Source organism: Thalassophryne amazonica, chromosome 3, assembly GCF_902500255.1.
Source record: "Thalassophryne amazonica chromosome 3, fThaAma1.1, whole genome shotgun sequence".
Taxonomy (NCBI): Eukaryota; Metazoa; Chordata; class Actinopteri; order Batrachoidiformes; family Batrachoididae; genus Thalassophryne; species Thalassophryne amazonica.
In genome coordinates this window covers 41,621,303-41,642,756 of record NC_047105.1, presented here as the reverse complement: position 1 = coordinate 41,642,756, position 21,454 = coordinate 41,621,303, and the positions used below count along the sequence as shown (strand labels likewise).

Sequence of the window (21,454 nt, the reverse complement as noted above, 5' to 3'; positions counted from 1 at the left end):
TGAGCAAGCACTTGGTTACAGTGGGAAGGAAAAACTCCCTTTTAACAGGAAGAAACCTCCGGCAGAACCAGGCTCAGGGAGGGGCAGTCTTCTGCTGGGACTGGTTGGGGCTGAGGGAGAGAACCAGGAAAAAGACATGCTGTGGAGGGGAGCAGAGATCGATCACTAATGATTAAATGCAGAGTGGTGCATACAGAGCAAAAAGAGAAAGAAACAGTGCATCATGGGAACCCCCCAGCAGTCTACGTCTATAGCAGCATAACTAAGGGATGGTTCAGGGTCACCTGATCCAGCCCTAACTATAAGCTTTAGCAAAAAGGAAAGTTTTAAGCCTAATCTTAAAAGTAGAGAGGGTGTCTGTCTCCCTGATCTGAATTGGGAGCTGGTTCCACAGGAGAGGAGCCTGAAAGCTGAAGGCTCTGCCTCCCATTCTACTCTTACAAACCCTAGGAACTACAAGTAAGCCTGCAGTCTGAGAGCGAAGCGCTCTATTGGGGTGATATGGTACTACGAGGTCCCTAAGATAAGATGGGACCTGATTATTCAAAACCTTATAAGTAAGAAGAAGAATTTTAAATTTTATTCTAGAATTAACAGGAAGCCAATGAAGAGAGGCCAATATGGGTGAGATATGCTCTCTCCTTCTAGTCCCCGTCAGTACTCTAGCTGCAGCATTTTGAATTAACTGAAGGCTTTTTAGGGAACTTTTAGGACAACCTGATAATAATGAATTACAATAGTCCAGCCTAGAGGAAATAAATGCATGAATTAGTTTTTCAGCATCACTCTGAGACAAGACCTTTCTGATTTTAAAGATATTGCGTAAATGCAAAAAAGCAGTCCTACATATTTGTTTAATATGCGCTTTGAATGACATATCCTGATCAAAAATGACTCCAAGATTTCTCACAGTATTACTAGAGGTCAGGGTAATGCCATCCAGAGTAAGGATCTGGTTAGACACCATGTTTCTAAGATTTGTGGGGCCAAGTACAATAACATCAGTTTTATCTGAGTTTAAAAGCAGGAAATTAGAGGTCATCCATGTCTTTATGTCTGTAAGACAATCCTGCAATTTAGCTAATTGGTGTGTGTCCTCTGGCTTCATGAATAGATAAAGCTGGGTATCATCTGCGTAACATTGAAAATTTAAGCAATACCGTCTAATAATACTGCCTAAGGGAAGCATGTATAAAGTGAATAAAATTGGTCCTAGCACAGAACCTTGTGGAACTCCATAATTAACTTTAGTCTGTGAAGAAGATTCCCCATTTACATGAACAAATTGTAATCTATTAGACAAATATGATTCAAACCACCGCAGCGCAGTGCCTTTAATACCTATGGCATGCTCTAATCTCTGTAATAAAATTTTATGGTCAACAGTATCAAAAGCAGCACTGAGGTCTAACAGAACAAGCACAGAGATGAGTCCACTGTCCGAGGCCATAAGATCATTTGTAACCTTCACTAATGCTGTTTCTGTACTATGATGAATTCTAAAACCTGACTGAAACTCTTCAAATAGACCATTCCTCTGCAGATGATCAGTTAGCTGTTTTACAACTACCCTTTCAAGAATTTTTGAGAGAAAAGGAAGGTTGGAGGTTGGCCTATAATTAGCTAAGATAGCTGGGTCAAGTGATGGCTTTTTAAGTAATGGTTTAATTACTGCCACCTTAAAAGCCTGTGGTACATAGCCAACTAACAAAGATAGATTGATCATATTTAAGATCGAAGCATTAAATAATGGTAGGGCTTCCTTGAGCAGCCTGGTAGGAATGGGGTCTAATAAACATGTTGATGGTTTGGATGAAGTAACTAATGAAAATAACTCAGACAGAACAATCGGAGAGAAAGAGTCTAACCAAATCCCGGCATCACTGAAAGCAGCTAAAGATAACGATACGTCTTTGGGATGGTTATGAGTAATTTTTTCTCTAATAGTTAAAATTTTGTTAACAAAGAAAGTCATGAAGTCATTACTAGTTAAAGTTAATGGAATACTCAGCTCAATAGAGCTCTGACTCTTTGTCAGCCTGGCTACAGTGCTGAAAAGAAACCTGGGGTTGTTCTTATTTTCTTCAATTAGTGATGAGTAGTAAGATGTCCTAGCTTTATGGAGGGCTTTTTTATAGAGCAACAGACTCTTTTTCCAGGCTAAGTGAAGATCTTCTAAATTAGTGAGACGCCATTTCCTCTCCAACTTACGAGTTATCTGCTTTAAGCTACGAGTTTGTGAGTTATACCACGGAGTCAGACACTTCTGATTTAAAGCTCTCTTTTTCAGAGGAGCTACAGCATCCAAAGTTGTCTTCAATGAGGATGTAAAACTATTGACGAGATACTCTAACTCCCTTACAGAGTTTAGGTAGCTACTCTGCACTGTGTTGGTATATGGCATTAGAGAACATAAAGAAGGAATCATATCCTTAAACCTAGTTACAGCGCTTTCTGAAAGGCTTCTAGTGTAATGAAACTTATTCCCTACTGCTGGGTAGTCCATCAGAGTAAATGTAAATGTTATTAAGAAATGATCAGACAGAAGGGAGTTTTCAGGGAATACTGTTAAGTCTTCTATTTCCATACCATAAGTCAGAACAAGATCTAAGATATGATTAAAGTGGTGGGTGGACTCATTTACTTTTTGAGCAAAGCCAATAGAGTCTAATAATAGATTAAATGCAGTGTTGAGGCTGTCATTCTCAGCATCTGTGTGGATGTTAAAATCGCCCACTATAATTATCTTATCTGAGCTAAGCACTAAGTCAGACAAAAGGTCTGAAAATTCACAGAGAAACTCACAGTAACGACCAGGTGGACGATAGATGATAACAAATAAAACTGTTTTTTGGGACTTCCAATTTGGATGGACAAGACTAAGAGACAAGCTTTCAAATGAATTAAAGCTCTGTCTGGGTTTTTGATTAATTAATAAGCTGGAATGGAAGATTGCTGCTAATCCTCCGCCCCGGCCCGTGCTACGAGCATTCTGACAGTTAGTGTGACTCGGGGGTGTTGACTCATTTAAACTAACATATTCATCCTGCTGTAACCAGGTTTCTGTTAGGCAGAATAAATCAATATGTTGATCAATTATTATATCATTTACCAACAGGGACTTAGAAGAGAGAGACCTAATGTTTAATAGACCACATTTAACTGTTTTAGTCTGTGGTGCAGTTGAAGGTGCTATATTATTTTTTCTTTTTGAATTTTTATGCTTAAATAGATTTTTGCTGGTTATTGGTAGTCTGGGAGCAGGCACCGTCTCTACGGGGATGGGGTAATGAGGGGATGGCAGGGGGAGAGAAGCTGCAGAGAGGTGTGTAAGACTACAACTCTGCTTCCTGGTCCCAACCCTGGATAGTCACGGTTTGGAGGATTTAAGAAAATTGGTCAGATTTCTAGAAATGAGAGCTGCTCCATCCAAAGTGGGATGGATGCCGTCTCTCCTAACAAGACCAGGTTTTCCCCAGAAGCTTTGCCAATTATCTATGAAGCCCACCTCATTTTTTTTTTTAACAGAGTACAAATAGATGCTCCAGCAATTGCTTGTGTTTGGGATCTCAAATAGGTTTTTTTTAAATATGGCTCCGAAAAGTTTTTGTTGTTGTAGAGCAGGTAGCATAGTGGAGAAGAAGCTAGCATGCCACTCTGTAGACCTGAGTTTTAATCCCACTCATACTTCGTCTTTGTGTCTTGAGACAATGTGCATTGTCGTGTGTAAATGATTACCTGTCCTGGCTGGGGAAATAACCTGCGTCTGACTGGCGTCCTGACCATGGGGAGTCGTAGACTCCTGTCTGCTTCACACTATGAAATATGGAGATGAGCACTGCCCCGATGGATGCAGTGGCCTATATAGGGTTTACTTATTTACTCTGAATATTTTGTTAGCCACTTAATTTTTGTCGATCCAGTATAAAATAGGTTTTGGATAACCAGAAACACTTGGTAAATTCAGTAAAAATGTATGACACAGCTCTTTCACTTCTCTATTGGCACTTTACTGGCATCACTATTGGAAACATTGCAGACACGAGCTCACAGCAGTGCACGTACATCAACCTGATTTTTTTTTTTCTCATCACTTCTGACCTCCAGCTTTTCTTGTTTTTTTTTTTTGTTGTTTTTTTTCTCTTAATTAATAGATAAATTGGTTATATTCTGTGTATGTACAGTGTACAGAGTGGTTTCTAAAAGTTTGGGAACTATTGGTGTTTTACACTTTTTCATAATTTGGTTTTGTCTGTTTTAAAGTTTCAATAATGATGTCCTTCTAAATTTGCAGTGAAATAGTTATCTAATATAAATGCAAAAATATTGAGCCAGAATAATAAAAAAATAAAATCTGTAAAGACCCAGGGTCTCCAAAATTTTGGCATGCACCATATATACATTTATGTTTAATTTTTGCTCTTGTGTCTTCAGGTGCCAATGATCCTTGTGGGGAACAAGTGCGACTTGGAGGATGAACGTGTTGTGGGGAAGGAACAGGGTCAAAATCTTGCCAGACAGTGGAACCACTGTGCCTTTTTAGAGTCCTCTGCTAAGTCAAAGATCAATGTCCTCGATGTAAGTTTGTGTGCACGCAAAAAGAAATAATTAGTGGCCCTGAGTGTTGTTAAGTATTCATTGAATACCAGCCAACATATTGTGTTAATCTGTCACAGGGTCATTGCACTGGTAATGTGGAGTAATTGTAGGTAAAACAGTGAAGGGTGACTTTATCACAACCAGTTGGGTATCTCTAAGAATGCTTTCAGACCTGGCTACTTTGTCACATTAATTAATCCTTGTTTGTTTACTAGTGCAGTTCATTTTAGTCACTTGTCTGTAAGTGCTACCATTCTAATTCTGGTATGTGAAAATGGCCCAGATCAAGACCACTGAAAGCACGAGTCTGTGCCCTTCCATGGGTGGACAAGCTTATTATTATTATTATTTTTCTTTCTCTGTAACATAATTATTTATGACAGATCTCGAATATCTCTGGTCCAGTAAAGCTCATAACCACTTGTTGTAGTAAGGCAATTAAACTGCATGAAGCAGTAAAGTGCAGCTTCATCTGCTGTCTGTCAGACTAAACTTTGGTTGGATTTGCCTCTCAGTCAATGTGTTGCTGATCATGCAGACTAACATAAGCAGTCCTGTGAATGTGTTGGCTAGCAGTCAGTGTGACTTTATTTGGGCCTCTTTGTACTTTTTGAAAAGATAACACAAACCAGATTCTAAATTCAGTAATATAGAATAAGACTCCAGGTCTGACAGACTCCAAAGATATAGGTCATAACTGCCTCATCTGGGCAGTCCCTTCTTCAACCCTTGTTATGGCTACTGTACTGATCGGCAATTAAAATGTATGGGCAATGGCAATTCATGAAATGTTTTAAAACTGAAAAATAAAGATTGAACAGGTTTGTTTGGTTTTACAACCAGTTGTGCAAATGCAAAATTCATACATAAGTGGTGAGGCATAGACTAACAAATGACTGAACAAAACATAAATTCAGTTTATTTCTACAGTGCCAAATGATGTCATCTCAAAACATGTTGCAGGAATAAGTTTTGGAGTCTAGATCTTACCTACCTCAATGGCAAGAACACTCCTGAGGGCTGTGTGGTGTGTTTTTTTTTTTTTTTTTTTTTTGGAATGCAGGAAGGAATCTCAAGCAGACCATATTCTGTGGGGTGACCATCTGCTTTGGCTTTTCTAACAAGACAAAGCAGAAGTGGCACAACGCATCTCAGACAATAACGACAACAGAAAGCTTGCAAATATTCCACCATATCTGTTATTTGCAAAGGAGAAATGATTGAACATACAACAACTAGGTGCAGACCAGGAGCTTGGAGAAACGGGCTTGGTTAGTGACTCAGTGTCCATAGCGATGCTAAAGTAGACACCATGGCAGGAGAGTTCTCTCCCACTCTCTAATTGTAGAAACCCCAATTTGTCAGCAAGATTAATTTAGCAGCAGTATTCCTTGGGTCTAAAGCTTCTATATAGGCTGTACATCTATTGATGTTGGTCCCAATCACTTAGTTGGGAGATATGCAGGAAGCTAAACCACACCAGCTGAACTTCACACGTTAGTGAAGTGACCATTTAGTTCCAAGAGGGTTGCTGCATCATCCATGGTCCTAGGTAGTCTTGGTGGGGGATTGAAGACTTGGAGCGTTTTAATCCAGTGTTCTTGCACGGCTCGAGTGATGTCATTCACATTTTGCAATTTGGTTTGGCTGCTGTTGTGCATGATGTACAGGAATTTTGTAGCTCAATCCAGTTTTGTTGCATCAACAGACGGGTAACTGGCTGAAAGATATCACGTCGCTTTGACATTTACATGCTCTTCTGCTTGGATTTTACTTCTGAAACGCTGCATGTTGGTGTTGTATTACGTGATATGCAAAGATGATCTCGTGTGTACTTGACTAGTTTTATGTTGCCATTGGGGGCATTGCTACTTGCCGGTACCAGAACACTACCAGAAAACATGGTTGAAGGGCAGAGTGTAAACTTGTTCATTCTGTAAGTATAGCATGTTGTATCTCCTGTGAAGCTGAAGAGAAGCAGTTACCTGGGCTTCCGGTGGGCTGCATTTCTTCATGTTTGATATAAACATCAAGGTCTTCAAACTTCTTCATTGTTTTGTTGCAGTTCAAGCCTGTTACCTGACAGCAGCGCTAAATTCAAGCAGTCATCCTCTTTGGACATATAGCACAGACGATGTGCTGTTGAGCCTGCGAAGATGCATGTTGGCGTGTCAAATTCTCTGGGTGATTGGATTACCCATAATTCTCTTGTTTACGTCTGCCAGTGGGGAAGCATACATGCAGCAGTACAAAAGTAAAAGTCTTCCTTCAGCTGTCCATTGGGATAATGAACAGTACACTCAACAGAGAATGTGTTTGTCCATCATCTGGTGGCCTTCTGCCCACCAGCTGCATCCCATTACTGTGCTAAAAGTCTGCTGGTTTGTAAAACTGATCCTGATGTGGTTCTTCTTGGGCTTATGCTTGCAGTTGCAGATTGTCTTTGCATTGTTGTGCCTCTACTTTTCCTTCCCTTTCTGCGTGGAAAGTTGCTTTAGCCCTCAAGACATTTGTGAATATGGTGCAAGACGATATAGTGGCCTGTCTTACAGTTGTTGCCATTTGTGCACCAGGTCAGTGTAGATCCTGTACTGTTGAAGTTACTTGATAGTGACACAGATGATGTGAAGTTGTGGGTGGGTGCAAAGTGACATGCAACCTTCTGGTGTGGTTTTGCTACAGTCATTGTGGTTGCGCAGTTTCTTTGAGCTTGTGTTAATTGCAGCATCATGAAATAACTTATGAATCATTGTGGATTTTATGTGGGACCACATCAGACTTCAAATGTGTGACATCATCCAGTCCAAGGGTGGGCAACTTGTTCCAGAAAGGGCCAAGAGGGTGCAGGTTTTCTTTGCAGAAACTGACTCCACCAGTTAATTTCACTGATTAATATCACTTTGAGCAGATGGAATCAGTTAATCAGTGAAATCACCTGGTGGAGTCAGTGGTTGCAAAGAAAACCTGCACCCTCTTGGCCCTTTCTGGAACAAGTTGCCCACCCCTGATCCAGTCGATAGTGCACAGGTGAGAAAATGATACCAAGCACCATTTAAGTGACATGGCTCTTATCAACTAGATCACTGTGCTCATAGACCGCAAACCTCCACCAACACTAGTTTCCAATTCCACATACTTTTACCTGGGGAAAAAAATTTTCAAGGTCAAAGTTGTCAGAAGTGGCTTTTCAAAAGCTAAATTACATGTGATCAAATATCAGGAGTATGTATTTATTTCATGCACTCAGTTTGTTTTGTGGTGTTGTCAGGTTGCTCCCCCCCCCCCCGCCAACTTTTTCAGTTTCTGAATTCTTTTTCAGATCAGTTTTTACAGAACATCAGTTAGGTTTCAGATTGATAACTGGAAGATAGACAGGCATAAAACTGGAATAACTGGAAGATAAACAGACAGGCATAAAACTGGAACCTCCATCCAGGTTTGGTGGTGTAGGTAAATCCTTAACAGAAAAATGAGTGACCGAGGCATTTTTAATTGAGACATAATGCAAAATGTGCACCAAATGGGCTTTTCAATAAATTAAATGTTCACAAAATCCACAATCTGGATTAGATCCGGATCAATCTTTGTCAGGTGATAGTGAGTGAATTGAGGCATGTTTGATTAAGATATAATGTAAAATACACATTAAATAGGGTCTTTGATGTTAAATTTAAATAAATGGACTGCATTTATATAGCGTATCAGACACTCAAAGCGCTTTACACATCAATGCCTCACATTCACCCCAATGTTGGGCTGCTGCCATGCAAGGCACCCACTACACACCGAGAGCATGTAGGGGATTAAGGACCTTGCCCAAGGGCCCTTAGTGATTTTCCGGTCAGGCTGGGATTTGATCCAAGGATCCTCTGGTTTCAAACCCAACGCTTAACCACTAGACCATCACCTCCCCTAAATGGCCACAAAATCTGTAATCTGGATCCAGATCCAGATCAAACCTTTTCAGTTGATAAAGGATACCATCATACATAACGCTCTCAAATATGAAAGAAATTTATTTTTTGACAGTTGTGAATTTTTGAAAATTCCTTCCGTATTAAAGATAAGAATTTTTCCTGACTTTGACCTATGACCTTGAAAATTTAATTAGTTCTTGTCTGAGGATATGAATTTTCAGTAAAAATTTCTTAACAGTATGTGAAAAATTGCTGTTCACAAACAGGCAAAAACAGCTTCATTGGTCGAGGTTATGAAAACATCTGAAGCGCTGAAACTGACATAATGCTCACCTAATCGTTTTAGGATATTCTCATGAAAATTTTAATTCAAAGTTTATTACCATTCTAACAGCATTTTGACGTTTGTGTTTTCTTTGTCTTTCAGAATATTAAAAACTGGCTTGAATTGTGTAAGAGGTGGGGCTTCAAATGGTGTGTTGGTCCTTCTTTTTATGAGGGGAACAGATTAATTGTTTTTGCTTTCTGCCTCTTTTCTGTTTTGCATATTAGATCTTCTATGACCTTGTCAGACAGATAAATAGGAAAACGCCAGTGGAAAAGAAGAAGTCAAAAAAGAAATCCAACTGTGTCCTGCTTTAAAGAACTCTCCCAGCCCTGCAGCAGCTCTGAGCCAGGTGTGTGTGTGTGTGTGTGTGTGTGTGTGTGTGTGTGTGTGTGTGTGTGTGTGTGTGTGTGTGTGTGTGTGTGTGTGTGTGTATTGTCATATGACTATATCAGTACATGGCCACCTGATTGGAACTCAATGTACTATGAATGAAGCAATTGATGGATCAGTTTTTAATGTTTCAAATTGGTTGAGTTCATCTTGTTTTGTTGCTGCTTCCGTGTCTTCAACTCTCATAGAAGTTCAAAGGTTGGTGCGAGGCTCTTGCAAGACTGGTCACACAAACGTCAACATGTCTACTAGTGGTAGGCAGTATAACAAATAAATGTACCCATTTGAACTTTATGTTCAGTTCATAATTTAATACTTTTCATACTTTTCATAGAATAGAACAGGAAAATTATGCTAAGAACAGCTAGGTTCTTCTTCTGGCCTGTTTCTATGCTGTTTTTTTGCTACTGTATGTGGTGCTGCCCCCCTGTGATGAAGAAAAGGTGAGCAGAGGCAGCACCAATGACTTTGCAGTACAGTAGAAAAAACCTGAAGAACCACCCTGACTTTTCATGAAATATGTATTTGAAAGTAAGCAATGCCACTTTAGGCTTATTCTCATTTATCATGGAAAATGAATGTCTGCATTAAACAAAGAATTCCACTGAATGAAATTGTTCCATAACAATAAATCTAGTTTCATAGTCCATGTGTCTATTTGCTGCTGTGTATCGTTGTGCTTTATGGTTTCTTACTGGTAGTTGAAATTGTATAATCTGTATGTTGGCAGGCTCTCACATTGGTTTATTTATTTTTAGTTTTTTAATTTATAAAACTATTCTTGGCGTAGTTTCCCAATGCATACATGTGTAGAAACCAAAATCAATACGGCCTCCACTATCATATTGTTCCATTCTGAGTGAGAATGGAATTTGGCAAAAACAAACAAAAAACAAACTTTTAATTAAATATGTTGCTATTTGTCCCGTAATAATACTGGTTAAAAAAAAAAAAAGAAATTTCTTGCATGGACTTTGAGAACTGATTTAGGGTCATTTTGGGGAGCTCAGATTTCTTATATCACGTCATGTTTTTTGCAGTCTGAATGTTCTGTATTGATGGATTATGCAAAAGTTGCCCATTCACATGAGTTTGATGTCAGTAATCATACACAACAGCATAGTTTTTAAACCAGGTTTGTGAAATGTGGACAAAAGCCATAATATCGTTTATGGCGCTGAAGAGTTGTGCAAGACTGCAGCTTTTGCTTCAGTACTTGATACGACAAATATGTTTTCATATCTGATCAGATTCGGATTCAGCACACCCAAATGACCCCAAATCCATTGAAAAAACTCCATGCAAGAAAAATTGTGTTGACCAGAGTAATTTTTGTGGGGAAATTCAAATCACAAGATTGAAAAAAAAAAGTTTAATTGGTTAATGCGATTTGCCAAAATCAGTTGCAAAAATCATATTTGCATCACAATTGCTTTTGTGCTTAACCTTATATTCCTTATGATTTGGATACAGTACACTTTTTTATAATTATAATATATAATATTCTATATATTATATATATATATAATATATTAATCATTTTTAAATTGCAAAAATCTCAAAACTTTTTTCACATTGTCATTATGTGGTATTGTGTATAGAATTTTGAAACAAATTAATTTCATCAATTTTTGAATAAGGCTGTAATGTATGAAAATATGAAAAGTGCTGTGAATATTTTCCAGATGGACTGTGTGTGTGTGTGTGTGTGTGTGTGTGTGTGTGTGTGTGTGTGTATATATATATATGTATATATATGTATGTGTGTATATATATATATATATATATATATATATATATATATATATATATATATATATATATATATATATATATATATATAAAATGAAAAAAAAAACCTGGGGTCAGTGAACAGTTGATTACATTTTGTTGGTGAGCTTGGTCCTTTTTTGGTCCTCTAACTTCCAAATGACATCACAAACAGCTGTTAGTTGGAGGTGTGTGCTCAGAGTCCCCTTTAATTGTTATATTTTTTAATGTTGTCTGTAATGTCACAATTGCATGCTACTTTGTGTTGCAGTGTTAAAAAAATGTTGCGTAGACAATTTGAGGCTGATCACCATCCTCATTCTTTCCCCACATGCCTTAATAAAACAAATTTAATATTGTGCAGCGGTTTATAATTAGACACGATATTATCCATTCACTTCTTTAAAAGTGAAGTAATCTTAAAAATAAATGTATAATACTTAATTTTTGTAATTAATAGCTGCAGCTGTATTTCATACTGCTTTACTGAAATAGATGTTCCTTGTGTCTGTATTGGTTAGTTAGTGGTCCAGAGTCTGATGGTGAAGTTGCTGTCAACAGGCCCTGTGGTGATGTCTGTCCTCTGTTCACATAGACCAGTGAACCAATGCTAATGGGATTACAGCCCTGCTATTCCATTGCGCACAACACCAGCTCTTACAGTGAGAGGAGAGAGAGGGGACGCACAGTGCCAGGTTCAGGCAGGACACAGGGAAGGTTTACAGGACACCTCACTTTTGTATAATGTAGCCACTTTCCATTATTCTGACCTAATGAGCCATGGTTCCATTAGCTCACACTCTATTCAGGAACTATTCTGAAACTGCTGAGTATAGAACATCACTGCTCCATTTGGTTTCTCATACCAAAACTGAACTGGTTGTGTTTGGCTGATAATCAGTTTAATCAGGTCCTGGTTGTTACATTCTGTTTGTGCTAGTCTGGTCTCTGTATGTCAATATATCTGATAGATTCGGATTACTTTGTTGGTCTGGTAGGCAGGTTCACAAGATACCAGTGCCAAAGGTACCACGTTAAGAAGGCTCGGCCTTTGCCTCCATTTTGGATTCATGGCTTTGTTGGTAGTCGACAGTCTGTAATGGAATGTTTTGTTGTTTGTGTTTTTTTTTTTGACGATTGATGATGTCACATTTCTGTCTAGGGCTGCAGCTAAAAGATTTTTTTTATAATTTATTGCTCATTGACTTTTTTTAATTACTCTCTCATTTGTCAAATAATCCATTAAGTTACCAAGTTAAAACAAACAAAACAAAGCAGAACTTCTACCAATAACTTTCATCCTTATAGTCAATATTACAATTTTCTGAACATAAAAATGACATGAAGTAGCAAAATTTAAAAAGGCATCTGTGTTTGGGGTCTTGTGTACAGCTTCGTCTATTCCTGAGACATAAAAATGAAGTAAAATCAGTGACATTTGAACATAAAATCTCTGAATTAAAGAACTATTTCAAACTTTAACTTTGTGATATGATTCATCACAGAAGACCAGATTTTTGTGGTGTAGGAAGATGCAGAACATTCAGTGAGCTGTTATTCCCAGCTACAGCAACCACATTCCAAGCAAATGGATGTATTTATGTACTCCATGTAATTGAGTATGTTGACATGCTGCTCGCCTGATCCACCTGTTTTTGTCCGTTGTCCTAATTATTAAATGAGGAACCGTACTTTCCCCAAACAGCCTTCCCTGTTACACATAGAGAATAAACGTCCATAAGCGCATTCACTCTACTTGCTTGGTTCACATCCATACCAAACAGAAAGGCCCCCTGCCTAAATTAGTCTAGTATAATTATGGTTACCCTCTACATGCTTGAGGGCCCCTTCACACATAACACGATTGAAGCCAACTGGTGCACGAAGGAGGAATTGTATGCCACACATGAAGAATCTGAGCTGCGTCAAATGCCTCGTACAGCTGTCACCACAAACATTCGCGCACACCAGTGGCTGAAAGACATTGAGTGCCCATTCGACCCCCTCTCGGCAGGTGTCGGCCAAATTCCAGGTGCCACACACAAACATCCAACATCACTCGCTGGGCACTTAGAAAACACAGGGCTGTTTGCGCTTGTGGCACAATAGTGGAGTGCAGATGACCACATTTTTGCTGTCTGTGAAAATTGTCTCAAGTGCCACACGAATGTGTGTTAACAAGCAACACACATGGGTGTGACTGTGCCGAGCTCCCCCCACACACCATGATCCAACATTGTGGCTGAGTGTGATCACTGTCCAACACAGTGCACAGCTGGAACAGCTGACTGCTGTGTACTGCAACTCAGCTGATCACATGAGGACCGGTCAACATCTGTGTGCGCATGGCGCTGTGTGAAATTAATGAGCTGGCCAGACAGGCTGATGTCACTTCCATCATGTAAATTGTAGTTTACATGCATGACAGAGTGGAAATTAAATAACACAAGAGTAAAGGCATGAATTCATTCATGTGATCACTTTGCTCATACTCGTTGCTGTGAACATACGGCGCCTGTCAGCTGGACCTGACCGTGCACGCAAGGTGTTAAATTAAAAAAAGACGTGCTTACAGACAAGTGTAGGACAAAAAAAAATACATACAGCAGTAACTACATACATAAAATAAAAATCATTGAACAAAGGAACAGAGTGAGCTTGTTTTTTTGTTTTGTTTTTTTGTTTTTCCTCTGTGGGCTGACGAGGTCTGCAGACAAAGGTGGCCGTGTCCCTGCGACCTGCAGCTGTTCAGATATCTGCGCTCACAAGTCACAGCTGGAGAACACCTGTAGTGGCTTGTAGAATTTGACCTGGCATAACTTCACCATGAGGCGTGGACATCAGCATGTTGTCCTCACGTGGAAATAAATTAAAACACATATCGTCTCAGCTGACTGCCGTGTCAGTGCACTGCAACCCTGGATGCCACCGCGAGGTGCATGTAACTGGGATTTTCCCACATTGTAATAATTAAAACACATATCACATTTGCAGCGTGGTCAGCAGCAGATCACTGCGCGCTGGACACGCCATGCCGGCTGATTTCTTCATGAGATGAGTGCATTGGGTAATTCATGTAAAACATAAAAGGAACAACAGTAATCCATGTCATTTCATTACTTCCTGGTGTACAAGTAGGCAGAGGCTAAGGCCGCTCTTTATAACAGGAATTAAGTATTATAATTGTAGGTTTTTTTTTTTTTTTTTTTTTTTGCTCTATTGCTGTGTGTGTGACTTTCCACGTGCTTACACTGTGTTCGTGCATGCGAACACAAGCGTGCACGAAACTCACCGCCGTATCGTGCACGCCTGTCCGACCGTGTGTCCCTCCACACAGCAGGTGGAATGTTTCACGGTTCCCCATTTTGTTTTTTGTTCCCAGATTTTCACCCAGTTTTTGCTTCTTTCACCCAACTTGGTGCTATGTGTTTTGGGCCCTTAACTGTCAGCCAGAGTGCACAAATGTAGGCGAATGTGTATTTGAGGCAGCTGACGAGGTTGAGGCTGGGGGAGTGGACTGCTGCTCAGCTCACTTCCTCCCTGTGGCTGTGCTGCTGTGCACAGTTACTTGGCCTGTTGTGACAAATTATTAATTGTAAATAAATGATGATTAATTCAGGATTATTTGAGTACACATTTTATAGATTATAAAAAAAAATTACCCCTCCCCAAGTCATCATCCATCATAATATTTTTTTTTGTCAGACATCAGGTTCTAATTAATTGAACATGCTCCAGTCCTGACCGGTTTCTTTTTTGTCCCACAAATCTTTTCTTAATGGATCCTAATGAAGAACCTGGAACCTGCCGTCTGAGCAGCTGTAATTGTGCAGGATTCTTACTTTTTGTTTTTTTGTTTTGGGTGGTGTCACTGCTGTTGGTCTGTTTGTTCTCTTATGAATGACTGTGAGCTCATCTCATGTTGAAATGTTTGAGGCCCCAGTTTTTTTTTTTGTTGTTTTTTTTGTTTGTTTTTTGTTTCCCCTCCCACTCAGTTTTATGCACGCTGATGTAATGTTGGTGAATGGCCAGCAGAGGGCAGTGAGAACTCAGCCTGTGCAAGTTCACTCTGTGCTGAAGATGTAGATCTTCTTAATGACTGTTTTGTCTTCGTTTCTGCCTCCTTGCAGAAATGCTGTAATGAAGAACTGTTGCCCTGATTGGAACGTGCCAGCATTCCAGCAGTCCCCCCCACTCCTGCCATCAGCCATAAATGGTGAATCAGCTGACTGAATTGCTCATATCAAAGATGAGGATGACCTAAATGAGAGAGCGAAGACTGAGAGACAGTAAGAGAGAAGACTCTGGTTTTCTCTCCTTTGAAGACTTTCGTCTGTGTGAACCCTGAAAGGACAGTCTCCATTTCCTCACCAACAAACACAAACTGATGATAAAAATGCTCCACAGCCTCCGAAAGTCCAAAAAACGTGTCCACGAGCAGACCCTTATTCTCAGTTTGTGACAAAAAGAAAATGACAGAGGTCGATGCAAAGTTAGAACTTTGATTCAGTATTTTACATCTTTTCAATGTCAATATTGTATTTGAAAGACATGGAAGTCAAACTCTTTAGTTGTATGATTATAAATATTCAAAATGAGCATGAAAAAATGCATTGGTTAAGTGTAATGTTTTCAAGTGGAAAATTGATAAATCGTTTATAGCCATACACCTATTGTCAGTGATAGAGGTTTATATTGTATAATTTTTTTCCTCTTTCTTCACCCTGTTGTTCATTGATTTCTCTTTTGCAGATATCTCTCTCTGATGTGACTTAATTTTATACTCTGTCACTGGGATTTCATAGTTCCCATAATATATTCTAAAGCCTTTTTTTTTTCTCATGCTTCAGACAAAAATGGGTCTTTTATAGAAGAAATATGGGGAAAATAATTGATTTCTATGTCTCTTGAAGCTGAAATATATTATACTAAACCAACTCTAATAATGCTTCTTGTGTTTTTCTGTTGATGTTCCAGCTTTTATGGATTATTAAAGTACATTTTAGTACATTTTCATTATATTGGTTAATGTATTTTTGTGAATTAAACTTTTATCCAAAGCAGGTTTGACTGATTTTGAGCAGAGTGAAATTACAGTGTCTATTTGGGATTTGTAGTCTACAATGCGACTGCCAGACGTTGGAACTTGCACAGGTTCCTGATGTTTCCAGACTGAACGGTCTTTGAGCTGTGAAGGATGTGGGTTGTTGGTGGATCAGTAAGTGGTGTGAGCATCATGTAGTTTGAGCACTTTGTCCATTTCAGTTTATATTTTTGTTAAACATACAATTGTGTGAAAATGTACACTTAAAATTTTTTTTTTTTTTAAATGGTGCTCTTTAGACTGAAAAGCTATTCTGGCCAACAGTACAAAAATACAAGAGCCAATATGGTGTTGTGTACAAGTATGCATACCTTCTCATCATCACTTCAGCCTGTTGGCAAGTCTGGATGGATGCATGAACATTTTCCATTCACTGAATATGCATCTGACTTAATCAATTAAAAAACAGATGGTAAGTCTGTCTGGAGAAGATAATTCTCAAAAACTAAGAAGGCTGGTGAGAGAAGCCATCAAGATCAACATGACAACTCTGCAGGAGTTACAGGTTTCTGTGGCTGTGATTGGAGAAACTGCTTTGTGCAACTTTTGTCTGTTGTACCACCAATCACGGCTTCATGGTGAAATGGATCAATTTATACAGATACCCACAGATACCTGTAACTCCAAAGATGTCAGTTGTCTTGGCTTCCCTCACGTGTCTCATCCTTACATCATTACTGGTTTTGAGAGCGACCAACCCTGAATCGATTTACAATACGGTACAACCCTGTTTGTATTTCTTAAAGGTTGATGCAAAGCACAAGGTGTCAGTCTGCTCACAGCCTCAACTTTAGTTAAAGTCCAGACACCAGCATGGACTCCCAAAATTTCCTATACATTTGTATTGTCAAGTGTGTCGGCAGTATGGTCCAAGCAGAGGGTCACCTCTTTGATTCTGGTCTGCTGGAGGTTTCTTACTCAAATCATCAGAGGGAGTTTGTCCTTACCACTGTCTCCTGTGTGCTAGCTCTAGGAGTTGGTAACGTTAGACCTTATTTATGTGAAGCGCCTTGAGGCAACTTTGTTGTGATTTTTGCACTGTATAAATGAAATGAATTGGAACTGGAAATGTTTATGTATCCATCTGTTGACTTGTGTAAAGAAAACTAGATCTAAAAGTGATTAATTGCAGTTACATGTGTTCTAACCTATGCACAACATTGTTTTGGCTTTTGTGTTATTTGTCCTGCCGCAGAGATAAGTTCTCACTGTGGTCTTAAGGGCATCATTATAGAATTTTTATATTTTTAAAAAGCCTTAAATACGAGTGTATATATATATATATATATATATATATATATATATATAAACTACAAAGTTAAAACAGTTCAAAGACCAGGACTCAACATTCCTTTCAATCTTCCTGTTTCCCTTGGTAACCACAAGGTGGCAGTATATCAGAAGAAATAATTTGACAGCCATACTTGCTCTCATGGGATGCTGTCAGGATTATGGTTCAGAAACTGCATCCCTGCTGTTTATTCCATAATGAGGTTCAGTGTGGCAGCTGTTCATGGTGATGGTGCACTGCACTGCATTATAAACAATTACTGAAAATTCACACGTGCGCACACATATATAGACTTTTTTGCATGATTCAACACTGAATCCCAAAGCTTGAGTTCATTGTGCATTCTTAGCCCATGGACTGGATGTTCTTTTAATCCACTTGTGCTGATTTTGAAAACCTTGAGTCTGAGTGGGTTGCTGGCTGTAGTAAATGAATTTGAAGCGTATTGCATCAACTTAACAACTTGGAGACTGTGAGAATGTACAGTTTTAAGTGGCAAAATTTGAATTCCATTACCTGTGTGACAGCAACATTGCAATTTGTGCCACCATATTCTCAGCAGAAACCCTGCAGATGTATTTATTGTGATTTGGGCCAGAATCTTGTATCATCCAAACTTTTAATTTGTGCAACTGGTAAGTGCCAACTGTAAAAGGATGCTGAATGTCTGGTCCTGAGCTTCGACATTGATTGCTCCTTTAATCCTTTCAGTCCTTGAGCTGCCCAATAAGAAACGACTGATTCATTACTGAACCACAGAAAAAGTAGAAAGCTTTAGTACCAAGTGCTATAAATCACATTTTTAGCACCTTTCTATTCTATTACTCCATTAATCAAGGTTATCTTTCCCACTTGGTTAGTTCCCACATGCATGATTTTGACCACAACTGCCATGAATCTTGACCACGTCCCGTTTTAAAGATCAACTTAAAAGAATTCTTGATGACAAAACTGACAATATTCCAGTGTACGAGGCCCGTAGGTCATGGGAGAGTGACACAATTTTTTGTAGTTTTGCTTCTGTACTCATAATGGAGTTGAAATGAAACGGTGTGCTTCTTGTAGATTGTTACCTTTATTTCAAAGGGTTTAACAAAACATTGTGTTTAACATTAATACATTATAGCCATTTGTATACATTGTGCCTCTATTTTAAGTTTTCACAAGTAATATAAATAGAAGAATTATTGTTCATACAATTTTTTACAGTGACTTTTCTTTAGACAAGACAGGGGATGGATACATACACAATTCCAAGTCACTGAATATGACTGTACTGTATGTAAAGTCTGTGTGGAGTAGGCAGTTCTCAAAAACTGAGTGGCTATGCAAGAAGTACATTAGTGAGGGAAGCCACCAAGGCACCTATGACACTCATGGAATTACAGACATTTGTGACTTGGAAATGTTCATGTATTCATTTCCTGACCTGCCAAAAGAAAACTGGCTATAAAAGTGATGAGCTGTACTAAGGATCAAGGATACTCGATCCTTCATATTTAGTTTGTCAAATTATTTAAAGCCTCTGAAAAATGGCGGAACTGTGTATAAAAATGGAATTCATAAATGGTTAATGTGATATTTTGACAAAAACCTTTGAATTTGTTAATCTACAATACAAGAGCATCTTGTTTGTTTTCAACTCCATTGCAGTGGATTACACTGGCACCCCCCCCCCCCCAAAAAAAAAAACTGACAGTCCATTTACTTATGAACCTTACATATTTCATGGGATTTTTAGTGAGACTTGAAGCAGAGAGATACGAGTCCATAAATATATTCTTCATCACACTGACAAGCTCCAGTTTTGCTCCATACATCCTCCTCACTGACTGAAAGGTTTATTGTCCTCTGGCAGCTTAAAACACTCTCTAACTGCCAACAATAAACCGTGATAGATGACTTCTTAAAGGGGTACAGGCACCTCAAGAATTCATAATTCGGGAGCAGGCCTTCTTTCATGCATGGACACTGGATCCATTATAAAGGATTACAGATAGGATGTTGACCTGTGGGGAACCACGGCTTCTAGGTATGGTTGGTTGCACTATGTACAGTAGTGTTCAGAATAATAGTGCTTTGTGACTAAAAAGATTAATCCAGGTTTTGAGTATATTTCTTATTGTTACATGGGAAACAAGGTACCAGTAGATTCTCACAAATCCAACAAGACCAAGCATTCATGATATGCACACTCTTAAGGCTATGAAATTGGGCTATTAGTAAAAAAAGTAGAAAAGGGGGTGTTCACAATAATAGTAGTATCTGCTGTTGACACTACAAACTCAAAACTACTATGTTCAAACTGCTTTTTTAGCAATCCTGTGAATCACTAAACTAGTATTTAGTTGTATAACCACAGTTTTTCATGATTTCTTCACATCTGCGAGGCATTAATTTTGTTGGTTTGGAACGAAGATTTTGCTGGTTTACTAGTGTGCTTGGGGTCATTGTCTTGTTGAAACACCCATTTCAAGGGCATGTCCTCTTCAGCATAAGGCAACATGACCTCTTCAAGTATTTTGACATATCCAAACTGATCCATGATACCTGGTATGCGATATACAGCGAGGAAAATAAGTATTTGAACACCCTGCGATTTTGCAAGTTCTCCCACTTAGAAATCATGGAGGGGTCTGAAATTTTCATCTTAGGTGCATGTACAATGTGAGAGACATAATCTAAAAAAAAAACATTCCGGAAATCACAATGTATGATTTTTTTAATAATTTATTTGTATGTTACTGCGGCAAATACGTATTTGAACACCTGTGAAAATCAATGTTAATATTTGGTACAGTAGCCTTTGTTTGCAATTACAGAGGTCAAACGTTTCCTGTAGTTTTTCACCAGGTTTTCACACACTGCAGCAGGGATTTTGGTCCACTCCTCCATACAGATCTTCTCAAAATCTTTCAGGTTTGGAGTTTCAGCTCCCTCCAAAGATTTTCTATTGAGTTCAGGTCTAGAGACTGGCCAGGCCACTCCACTTCTTATGGAGCCCCTCCTTAGTTGCCCTGGCTGTGTGTTTGGGGCCATTTTCATGCTGGAAGACCTGCCATGACCCATCTTCAATGCTCTTACTGAGGAAAGGAGGTTGTTTGCCAAAATCTCACAATACATGACCCCATCCATCCTCCCTTCAATACAGTGTAGTCGTCCTGTCCCCTTTGCAGAAGAGCACCCCCAGAGTATGATGTTTCCACCCCATGCTTCACATTGGGATGGTTTTCTTGGGGTTGTTTTCATCCTCTAAACATGGTAAGTGGAGCTGATTCCAAAAAGCTCTGTTCTGGTCTCATCTGACCACATGACCTTCTCCCATGCCTCCTCTGGATCATCCAGATGATCACTGGTGAACTTCAAACAGGCCTGGACATGTGCTGGCTTGAGCAGGGGGACCTTGCTGCCCTGCAGGATTTTAAACCATGATAGCATCATGTGTTACTAATGTAATCTTTGTGACTGTGGTCCCAGCTCTCTTCAGGTCATTGACCAGGTCCTCGTGTGTAGTTCTGCGCTTTCTCAGAATCACCCTTACCCCACAAAGTGAGAGCTTGCATGGAATCCCAGACCGAGGGAGATTGACAGTCATCTTGTGTTTCTTCCACTTTCTAATAAATAATCAGAACAGTTGTTGTCTTCTACCAAGCTGCTTGCCTGTTGTCCTGAAGTCCATCCCAGCCTTGTGCAGGTCGACAATATTGTCCCTGGTGTTCTTAGACAGCTCTATGGTCTTAGCTATGGTGGACAGGTTGGAGCGTGATTGATTGAGTGTGTGAACAGGTGTCTTTTATACAGGTAACAAGTTCAAACAGGTGCAATTAATACAGGTAAAGAGTGCAGTGCAGGATAAGAGAGCTTCTTAAAGAAAAATTAACAGGTCTGTGTGAGCCAGAATTCTTGCTGGTTGGTAGGTGTTCAAATACTTATTTGCAGCAGTAACATACAAATAAATTATTAAAAAAATCATACATTGTGATTTCCAGATTTTTTTATTTTTTTAGATTATGCCTCTCACAGTGGATGTGCACCTAAGATGAAAATTTCAGACC

At 39.1% G+C, this 21,454-nt stretch overlaps 1 protein-coding gene across 1 annotated transcript in view; it reads left to right on the top strand.

Annotated features, from left to right (window-relative positions):
- Positions 1 to 16,064, top strand: part of LOC117506584 (ras-related protein Rap-1A) — an 89,493-nt gene extending 73,429 nt beyond the window's left edge. The window contains exons 6-8 of the mRNA XM_034166095.1: positions 4,435 to 4,578; positions 9,069 to 9,193; positions 15,135 to 16,064. Of these exons, the coding sequence (XP_034021986.1) occupies positions 4,435 to 4,578; positions 9,069 to 9,158 (234 nt within the window). The 3' untranslated portion in view covers positions 9,159 to 9,193; positions 15,135 to 16,064. The remainder of the gene's footprint in view (positions 1 to 4,434; positions 4,579 to 9,068; positions 9,194 to 15,134) is intronic.
- The last annotated feature ends 5,390 nt before the right edge of the window (positions 16,065 to 21,454 follow it).